Source organism: Ictalurus furcatus, chromosome 27 (genome assembly GCF_023375685.1).
Source record: "Ictalurus furcatus strain D&B chromosome 27, Billie_1.0, whole genome shotgun sequence".
In the NCBI taxonomy this organism is placed as follows: domain Eukaryota; kingdom Metazoa; phylum Chordata; class Actinopteri; order Siluriformes; family Ictaluridae; genus Ictalurus; species Ictalurus furcatus.
In genome coordinates, this window is record NC_071281.1 from 16,530,116 (window position 1) to 16,541,275 (window position 11,160).

General features: G+C 39.7%; 1 protein-coding gene across 1 annotated transcript; it reads left to right on the forward strand.

Annotated features, from left to right (window-relative positions):
- The first annotated feature begins 3,556 nt into the window (after positions 1–3,556).
- On the forward strand, positions 3,557–10,040 carry cebpg (CCAAT enhancer binding protein gamma). The gene is made up of 3 exons (XM_053616944.1): positions 3,557–3,713; positions 5,716–5,952; positions 7,208–10,040. Exons 2-3 carry the CDS (start codon positions 5,833–5,835, stop codon positions 7,574–7,576), a joined length of 489 nt encoding a protein of 162 aa, XP_053472919.1. The 5' UTR covers positions 3,557–3,713; positions 5,716–5,832; the 3' UTR covers positions 7,577–10,040.
- Positions 10,041–11,160: the final 1,120 nt, after the last annotated feature.

Sequence of the window (11,160 nt, forward strand, 5' to 3'; positions counted from 1 at the left end):
AAATCTCAGCATAACTTATCACTGATCGCCTTCTATTTCATTTTGATATGAAACACACAAAGTACCGTGCTCTCCATCTAACAGAGACAAGCCCCCGGGTTCACCACTTTATTATTATTATTATTATTATTATTATTATTATTATTTTCACCTCTCATATGCACGCGCACTAACGTGCAAAAAGAAAAAATTACAATTCAAGGATGCGTTTGGAAAGCTGTGATGTAATGATAGAGGGCTTGTTTTTGCTTTGCATGGAGAAAAAGATGTTCTAAGAGCTTACGATGCGTGGAAAGACTAGTATTCGAAGAGCTGGGCTTTGAAGAGAGTGTATTAGAGAGTGTTTATCTCACACTTCATGTAGATCTGCGTGGATATAAAGCATAGACGGAAACATGTAGATAGTTGTTTTAATGCATATACCACATTTTATTTAGAGCAAATTGTCTTGATTGGATAAAAATGTATAGATACTTGAACGCACATGGGGAAATAAGAACTAAACCAGACTCACAGTTACATTTAACGAGATTTACCGCTACATCTAATATTTTTTTTTTTTAAATGAGATTTCATCATCATAGCAATAATTTATTTGTTTAAACGTCCGTGCATGTAAATTGAACGCGTTAGAGCGCGACCATATATGACATTTGACATGATGTCCATACCGAGCTCGTGTTGGCGCACACTGTGGGCCTTTTTTATTTTTAATTTTTTTTTTTTTTGCATCTCTTTTTCTTCCTTTTTTCACATCAGACACCTAGAGCAAACTCTCTGTCTCCTGTCTGAACGCGCCGGTGGTTGGATAAAACACCACAGCGTGACAAAACGCACCAGAAACTGCCCCTGGCGCGCGCGCTTCTGCACCGATCAGCGCGTGCGCAGCTCCCTCTATTGTCCCAGCGCGCGTTTGGCACGAACCGAAACGCACTCAGCGAGAAGTGAGGCAATCTCAAGCGCTCAAGTTTAATGGACATTAGACTGGTTTCATCAGATGTAATGTGTTAGCTAAAATATACAGCTATTATATAGTATATATATATATATATATATGTATATATGCACTATATATTTAGTAATCGTTAGCTAATATATATATATATATATATATATATATATATATATATATATATGCATAATAATAATAATGCAGCTAGTGGCTTATATTTGAATAATTTAGGAACTATGGGGAGCAACACTGGGAACGTCAGAAGCAGGTGAGACCCATCATTAGGAATTTTAACATGAAAGAAAATTCTGCAAAAAAAAATTTAAATACATTTTTTTTTTTAAAAAAATAAACCGACTACGGTGCATTAAAAACATTTGGGTCTGACCGAGTAAAACTGTTCTTTAAGTGTTCTTTGCTTTCTTTTTGGTTCTTTTCTTTGCTTTTTCTTTGTGTGCTGTTTGTGTTTTAATCTACGACTCTTGCATCATATATTAGACTCAAGGGGGTTCTTCAGTGGCTCTTTAACAGTCCGTTGAATAATTAAAACTCTTTAGCTTTTAAAATGGCTCTAGAATCCGTTCTGATAGAAAAACAATCAGATATAGGGTTCTAAAACTTCTAAGAGTGTGTGGTGTGTGTGGTTGTGTATTAATCTGACGATGACGGTACCTCTTGCGTCACACTCAACTCAAAGGGGTTCTTCAGTTGTTCCTGACGAGTCCGTTGAATAAATAAAGGTTTTTAAACTTTTAAAATGGCTCTAGAACCCATTCTGGTTCTATAGAGAACTTTTGAGGGTTCATCCTCCTCCAGAAGGACAACCTTAAGGGTTCTAACAGTTATCAGAGTATGTTGCCTTAATCTGCGACTCTTGCATCATATATTAGACTCAACCCAAAAGGGTTTTTCAGTGGTTCTTTAAAGGTTTGTTGAATAAACATTTTTAGCTTTAAAAGTGGCTCCAGAACCCGTTCTGATAGGAAAACATTCTCTTGTATGGTTCTATAGATAGCCTAACTAGTAAAGGTTCCTCCTCCTCCAGAAGGACAACATTATGGGTTCTAAACATTCCAAGAGTGAGTGGTGTTTGTGTTTTAATCCACAACTCTTACATCATTCATTAGACTCAACGCAAAAGGGTTTTTTTGATTGGTTCTTTAAGGGACCAATCAAATAATTAAACGTTTTTAGCTTTAAAAATGGCTCTGGAACCCATTCTGATAGGAAAACAATCTACACTAGGGTTAGGCTTAGGGTTATAACCCTATAGGTTTCTACAGAGAACCTTTTAAGTGTTCTTCTTCTTCCAGAAGGACAACCTTATGGGTTCTAAAACTTCTAAGAGTGTGTGGTGTGTGATTGTGTATTACTCAGATGGTGACAGTATACTTCTTGCATCATACATGAGACTCAATTTGAGGATTCCCCCTTCAGAGGGACCGTAGTGTGTAGTGTGTTGTGTTTGTGTCATCTAAATAATTATCTATAGGCAATATTTTATAAAACAGAAACCATAACGTGCACTCTTTGAATAATTAAGGTTCTTACAGTAAATTCCAAATACTCTGAACACTTTTCTACACAGGTTTTTCCCACACAGAACCTTAAAGGCTTCCTCCAGAAGGATAACCTTAAGTCTTCTAAATTTTGAATGTCGTATACAACATTTGTAAAATAAATAAATAAATAAATAAATAAATAAATAAAAAATTTATGAAAGCCACATAAAGTTGAACAGTAGTCCAGCACAACACACCAGTGTAATTACACAGTACATTACAGCCGAAAAGGGTATTGTTCGTATTCTAAGTTACATATAATTGAGAGAGACATTGGCATTGATTTATGAATAATAATTATCAGTCTTTCATAAGATCCTGGCATTAAACTGAATATGTTGCGTGATATTTTTTTGGTCAGAGTTCATCATTTTAATCTTATTCTGTAACCCTGACCCTCAGAGTGTTGGATCGAAAATACACGTTTGGAAATGTTTGTGCTCACTGTAGGGCCCTTACCTGGCATGACTTCTTATGTGTGTGTGTGTGTGTGTGTGTGTGTGTGTGTGTGAGTGTGTGTGTGTGTGCGCGCGCGCGCGCGTGTGTGAAGAGTTGTATATAAAACTTGTTGCAAACACAGTTTTATGTCTGAATCTGACTTGATGAAACTTCAAAAAATAAAGCATTGTGTGTTATTAATGAGCACAATTAGCTATTTGCACAGGCTGTAATGTTTATTATTATTATTATTATTATTATTATTGATTAAAAATACGTTTTAAAAAGTTCTTCCGACACTAAATCTTTTGTGTATTGTTTATTACATGTTTACGTGTTTGTTTTACACCTTCAACTTGATCATATTCCTTATAAGTTCCTAAATAAGCGCTCTTGACTACATTGCACTCCTCCATCTCAAGCAAATGCATGTTTATGATCTCATGGCTGATCCTATTACATAAAAAGCCCCGCCCCCAAAGCGCACCGCGTCATTCGATTGGTTATACGAGCTGTCAATCGTGCACGGTATGTCGTCATCCTCTTAGATACTCCTCTCTGATTGGCTTAGCGGATAGATTTCCCTACATGGTCAAAAAAAGAAAAAAGGAAAAAAAAAAGATTTCGCAATACTCCCAGGTACGGCTTAGTGCAAACCAAACAATAACAGCGTCTCCGATGTTTCGGTCCTGTTTTAGAGAAAAATAACCTGCTAAATCGATGTACGTGTGGCTGTTCGATAAGGTTTAAACCTTGATAAGGTAAGGAAAGTGTTTATTTATATCACGGTGTAGGAGAGGAAGGTTAGTTCTGGAAGCTTCCATCCTTCGCGTGCTAACTGGCTAAGTTGATTTCAAAACAGGTTTCGTTTGGGAATTTCTGTTTGTTTTAAAATACATTTGATGGTTTTCGTGGTTGGTAGGAAGACTGTAGAGATGTTTCATTAAACTGCCTCGTGGTGTAAATGAGAAATTTTCGACGTATGTGTCACAACAATAGAGTATAAGTTGGCTAGGAATGTGTGTGTGTGTGTGTATGTATGTATGTATGTATATGTATGTGAGTAACAGGGTGACGTCATCGCCACGGTTAACTCTGTGTACAGTTAAACCTTAAAAACTCCTTCCATATTCACGTTAACGTTAAATTCTTCGTTGTGCCGGAAGTTTCATGAAAGCTAGATTAGCACGGCTAGCTAGCTAAGTGCTTAGCTAGCGGTATTCCCCGTCATTCCTGTTCAATTACGTATGAAGCAATACTTGGGTAACTGATGTAAGCGGGTTAGCATAACTTGCTAGCTAGACTCTTATTTTATTTATTTATTTATTTGTTTATTTATAATAAATACATAACTCCATTCGGATTTTTAAAAAAAAATCTTAGGTTTTGTAACATATAACAATAATAATAATAAAAAAAATCTCGTTAAAAGTTGTGCACGCGCGGAGAGAGTTTCCTGTTCCGTGCCAGGAAGAAAAAAAAAAAAACACCGAGGCGGCGGGAGCGCGAGCGCTGCTGCTGATGGTGATGATGCAACCGTAGAGCAACGCGCTTTACCGAGAGTGTGTGTGTGTGTGTGTGTGAGAGATCAGGTGAAAGTGTCGGTGCTGCTGCTCTTGCATTAAACATTAAACCGTGTTACTAATGTGGCGTGACACTGCAGGAGGATTTAAACTGACTAGATGCACACAATCGAGCTCCGAAACTATTGGCACCCCTCATGAGAGCTCAGTATAGATCTGCTGTTTTTATTTTTAGAAGGTGCATGCCCAGCACTTTGGTTAAAATGTGCTTTTTAAATGATTAAATGTGCAAGTAAACCAATAAGCCCAGTTATTTCTGCAAATATCATATTTATGCTTGATTAGGAAACTGGTGCATAATGAAATTTGTGTGTGTGTGTGTGTGTGTGTGCACAAATGAAGTTTCTGGAATCCAGGGTTGTGGAGCAGCAGGTAGCTTTGCTGTTTTATAGCTCCATGTTATCACATTGGCCATCGAATCGTCCCTTTCTTTCATTACTCTGATGATGGGTGATTGTTGGGAACAATGGTGATTGGTTGTTTGGGAGAAATGGTTATTGGTCGTTTGGAACAGTGGTGGTCGCTAATTGGTCGTTTGGGGGAAATGGTGAAATGTGATTGTTCCTTTGGAAATATGTAAACGTGTATGTAAACTCGGGCTTTATGTTCCGGTGGTGGGTCGAGTGAACCAGCTTGTACAACCAGCAGCGGAGATGTCTGCTGGACAGCAGTACTGAGTGCAGTAGAGTCGCTAACATCTGCTCTGCAAGTCACAGGAGTTGTCAATAGGCTCTTTTTTTTTTGTTTGTTTGTTTTCTTAAATAGAGTCACTAAAGGCGTCTAAAAGGGTTTAAAACATCACACACTCCCTCAATACTGATTTATTTTACAAACACACTATTAAAGGTGCAATGGTCGATTATTATTATTTTTTTAACATAACTTTCTTGCATATTACCTGGAAGATGTGTAGAACATGATGATAAAACAATGGGTTAAGCTGTATACTTAACAAAAATTAAGACTAAGATCAAGTCCTATTGGGCAATTCCAGTTTTGTTTGGAATAATTGTGTGCTGTAAGTTGGGTAATAGTAATCTATGCATCGATTAATATATATATATATATGACAGTAGTTCAAAAGTAGTCGAGTTCTTCCTGCAGAAATCCAGCAGACCTGGCAACGCTGCGCTCGCGATGATGCTCCGATGACAGTTCCTTCGTTTTTCTTTCCACTCAGGACCGTAGAGGCGGCGCAGTCGCAACCAAGAGCAACCAACATTTCGACAGCATTCAGCACCATCCTGCAGCGGGCGAAGGTGCAGACGCGAGCGCAAGAGAGAGGCAGCAGATCCAAATGAGCAAGCAGCCGCAGCAGAAGTTAACCAGCACAGAGCAGAACGGAGTGAGCGTCATACAGAGCCAGGCTCATAGCAGCGTCGTAAACTCTGCAGGAGCTACAGCAGGACTGCAGCAAGTACACACACACACACACACACACACACACACACACACCTGCATAGACCGACATGATTATATACGTACATGCATGCCGTCTCGTATTCAGCCCACCTGTTGGCCGAGCACACAGATTAACCAGGTTGATGATTTTTATATTGTTGTTTTATTCTACATGTGTTTAGATGTCCTTGTACATGTTTCTATACGTTAGATCCATCAGTTACATTTTAGTGCATGTTACGTACCGTATACATAGTATGCAACGTATTTATCGTTGATTTTGATTGCAGTTCAATTCATTTTAATTGTGTTTTTTATTATTATTTCAGTGAAAGAGAAATTTCAACGAGCCAATCATAAGTCCGATATTAATAAGCTTAAACGATTTGTTTTTGATTTTCCCACAGCAGTCTGTAATTCTTGCTGATGCTTCGCTTCAACCACATAAACACACACCATCCTCAGCCCATCTTCATTTATTTATTACTTATTTATTTGCCCCCCTCGAACACATACATGGCACACAAATCCCCTAATGTACGTGCACACTACATGTGGTGTTACGTAATCATTTTTAAAACCCATATAGTGCTCAGTTGAACCCCTTTTGAGTTTAGTTAATCTGTAAGCACGTCGTGCTGGAGCCGGAGCCGGTCCTGGGAGCACTTGGCACATGAGAAGCCTATTGGAAATACTCATAACACACACACACACACACAATTTATTCATGCTCGATTAGAAAATTAGTGTGAAGTAAATACAGTGTGTGCAAGGAATGTTTCCGGAAAACGCTTCTGAGCTCTGCTTAGAGTCTGTGCGAAGTTTCGTATGTGTGGGGTTCCTCAGGGTTCTCCAGTTCCTCCCAAAAACATTACTCAGTACCACGCAACCTAGCAAGCGCTAGTGCAGTATCATTTCTATCTGATTAGCAGTGGGCTGGTGATGTGATGCTTACACAGCGGACGGTGTTAGTTGGCGTGTTTGTTTAAAGCTCATACTCGTGGTTTATTGAGCCTCTCGATTTTCTAAAATAAGCTCCTAAACCTAGCCCGATCATCGTGATTATCGACATAAACTAATTTTTTTAGGAAATAGATTATGCGACAGTGACTAAAATCAGTGATATCTTTTCTGTAACGTAAAATATATGAAATATAAATAAATGTCAACCTAATGCAAGGCTTTTAACATCACCTCTCTCTCTCTCTCACTCTCTCTCTCTCTCTCTCTCTCTCTCTCTCTCTCTCTCTCTCTCTCTCTCTCTCTCTCAGGTTCCTCAACTCGTCCCAGTAAGCCCCGGAGGAGGTGGCAAAGCCACGTCACCCAGCAAGATGAAGAAGTCGATGCTGGACAAGGACAGCGACGAGTACAGGCAGCGGCGCGAGCGCAACAACCTGGCGGTGAAGAAGAGCCGCATGCGCAGCAAGCAGAAGGCGCAGGACACGCAGCAGCGCGTCAACGAGCTCAAAGAGGAGAACGAGAGATTGGAGGCCAAGATCAAGCTGCTCAGCAAAGAGCTCAGTGTGCTCAAAGACCTGTTCCTGGAGCACGCGCACAACCTGGCCGACAACGTGCAGCCTGCTACTGCGGCAACCGTCGCCCCTGGAGACCACTGTAACACCAACAACAACAGCCAGTGAGATTGAGTCACTCGTTACGCGAGGCAACTCTGTACTATAATATCTTGTTTAACCTTTTCTTAAGGAAATGGAGAATTTCCTAAAACATTTTTAGACCATTTGCGTTTCAGAAGAATGAAGCTTTCCCAGCTCGGTATCAGATGAAAAATATTATAATACTATAATAATAATAATAATAATAATAATAATAATTATTATTATTATTATTATTATTATTATTATTAGCAGTCTGGACTTTAAAATTAGAAAATGGTTTATTTCCCCAAAAACTGAAACGTCAGAGGCGCCGAGCGATTTGGATTTTTGAGTCAGGCGGTTTTCTCTCGGTTCACGGGTTTTACGTGATCCCTCTCATCTTTGTTCTTACACTCAGATGTTGTTCCCCGTCTGACACGGTGTGTAAATAAGCGTGGAGGGAATGCGGAAAAGCATTAGCAGAGCTTAGGAATGCTGTAGGGTTGGATTTAAAAATGTGGGTTTTTTTTTTTTCTGTTTTAAGACTACAGCGAGTCACCGAGCGAGATTTGTTGTTGTTTTTTGACACAGCTTTTCGCGAAAGCCTTGCCGCGGGTCCGTGGCAGCTTGTCAGATTCACAAGGAACGTTCCAAACGTGTTCGGGCAAACCGTCACGACTCCCACAAGGCAACGGCAAGGAAAAGAGACGGGAAGAAGAAACAAAAGGAGCAGTGTCCTGGAAATGGATAGACTTAAATTATACCCGAGGGCTGTTTTTAAGGGGCTTCCCCCTTCCCCCCCACCCCCCTCCCTTTCCCTCCCTCCCCTCCCCTTCCAATCATCTGCTTGTATGATATCTTTGTTAGAAGCTCTTTTTTGTTTAATTTAAAAGATGTTCCTGAGACGGAGAGTCAGTCAGAGACGGACGTGCAGCGGTTATGGAAATTAGACTGTCATGTAAATTTGGTCGGCGAATTCGCAGGGGTGGACAAGTCGGCAGCCGAAGGACCATCAGCAAATAAATAAATAAACAAACAAACAAACGCTATTACTTTATTGGCTTACATGAAATACTTTTTCGGGTCCGAAACGCACAGGTGCCTCAAAATAAAGTGCAGCACAAAGCCACCGTGCATTTCTCAAATATGATATTTTACGTGCGTCCTGATGGACAGGTCGCGTCTCGTGCCTAAAACGTTGACTTAACGCAAACACGACATGCTACGTGACTGTAACCACGTCGAGCGGTACTCTTAACGCACTTAATTAGAGAACCATCTCACCATACGTTATTATATTACCGCTTTACAGCAGTCACTTAGGTTTCCGGGCAATCAAAACACGGGACTAGGTTGAACATTAGAACCGGTAGGGTAGACGACGATGATGATGATGATGATGATTATGCGTTTATAATTTGTCCACCCCTGAATTGCATACAGGTGTAAATAATGTTGGACGAAAGAACAAGAACCTTTCTGTTTGTGTCCGGTTTCCTGCCAAAATAGAGCTCGTGCTTAGAAAGCGCTCCTGTCCTGGGACGGAAGAGCCAGACAGACTCTGAGCGTGTTGCATCAGACCGAAGAGCAGACAGTGCTGGCGTTAACAAAAGCTGTTAAATTGCACTTGAGCCTCAAACCCTTCTTACAAAACTATCCCTGGCCTAGACAGACAGCGAGAACGAGAGAGAGGGAGGGATGGGACACATGCTGTCTAGGGTGTTGGTCGAATAATAATAAAAAAAAAAAACACAACCCAAACTGATTTCATCACCGTAGCACCCCGTGGTCCAGTCTGTCTGCGTCTCCCGTCTGACGTGTGTTTGTCTCGGTACATAGCGAAGGCTTAGACACCCAGGGTGGGTTCTCGCTGACTCATTGATCAGGCTTCTGAAAAATACAATAGCATGCGGCGATTTAAAAAAAAAACAAAAAAACAACATAGTCGTTTAGCATAATGGTTGGTTTTCTTTTGCTTTCTCGATTCTCTGACAGCCAACATCTTTATAGCATTTCTACACTGACTTTTTGTACCTCAGGCTACAGCACTAAAGAGACTTTAGTGTATTTGTACACCTGTTTAAAAGAAAAAGGAAAAAAATAAAAAAATACCACAAATAGACAAGGTGACCTAAGTGATAGTGAGAACTTAAGCATCTTTTCTCTGATTCTTTTGTAATATTCCTTTTGTCATTTTCTATATCTTTTAGGTTTAAAAGGTTTGAAGAAAAAAAAAAGCATGATGCATGGTTATAGCACTGTTCAGAAAAAAAAAAAAATGCACAATGTGTTGTCAGATTAGGCTTTGAAACTGGAGCGGAGTGAAAAAAATAATAATAATTAAAGCAAAGAATATGTCGTCCATGTTGTGTTCCTCAAATATTTGATTAGCATTTTTGCTGAAGTATGAGCGTTGCTGGCCAACTTGCTTTTTTTTTTTTTTTTTTTATAAAAGACCGGGTTATTGTGCATTGTAAATTAAAATTGATTATAAAATGTCAACACTGTGTATATAGTGTGTGGTGGGTTTTTGTCTTTCTTTCCTTTTTTTTTTTTTTGGTTCCCTCCTTTTATCTTTTTTTTTATTTTATTATTATTATTATTATTATTTACTTTAATTATATTATACTGTGTATTTAATTTCTCATCAGCTCATAACGGCGATCACAAAGCCGTCCACGCCTGCAGGTTATTAGTTCCTGCGTTCACCCGTACATCGTGTACAGCGTGTGTTTGCGCTCTGCGTCATCCACGGTCACGGTCAATATTGTCAGTATCAACAGTCGCTGTACGATGATGTCGATCAAATGAACACGTACGCGCTTGTAAGATTTTGGATTACCGAGCCGAAGGTTGTTTGGGAGTTTAAATCCCCGCCCCTAACTCGCAACTACTCAGTTGTACTAAAAGAAATGAGAGAAACATAAGTCACTCTGGACGAGGGCGTCTTGCCGACGGTCGTAAATGTATCTGTTAAGTGTGACGTCTCGGAGCGAAGGCTTTCTACACGTCGTCACGTCCTCCCGTGTGTTTAACTAAACCGTACTTGACTGATTTATTAAGCAAACAATGAGAAACGGTGCACAGCGAGCACATGGTCTTATCTCATAATTCTGCACACCGGCATGAACCGGTCTCACTTTTATTAAATAATGATTAACGTCAGGTTACTTTGTTTGATCGAGCGTTCAAGATCACGCTCAAGACCTCTCTCTCGCTCTCTCAAGTTCAGATATCGTTATTGGCATTGATTGTATTCAACAGCCGGTGTGGAATAAAGGAAGAAGGATCATTCTTAAGTAGAATAAAGGAGATCAAGAAGTAACAGTGATCGTGGTATTCGTGAAAAAATGAGCTCGTTTAAATGCGAGTCTATCCGGTGGTGCTTGAAAGTTTGTGCCCCCTTTAGAATTTTCCATATATCTGCATGAATACGACCCTGAAACATCATCGGGGTTTCACACAAAGCGGGTTAAATTTGTACGTAGTAGCAACCCAATTAAACAAATGAGATGAAAATGTTATATTTGGTCATTTATTTATTGAGGTAAATGATCCAATGTTACATGTCTGTGAGAGGTAAAAGTATGTGGACCTTGGCTTTTAGTATCGGGTGTGACCCCCTTGTG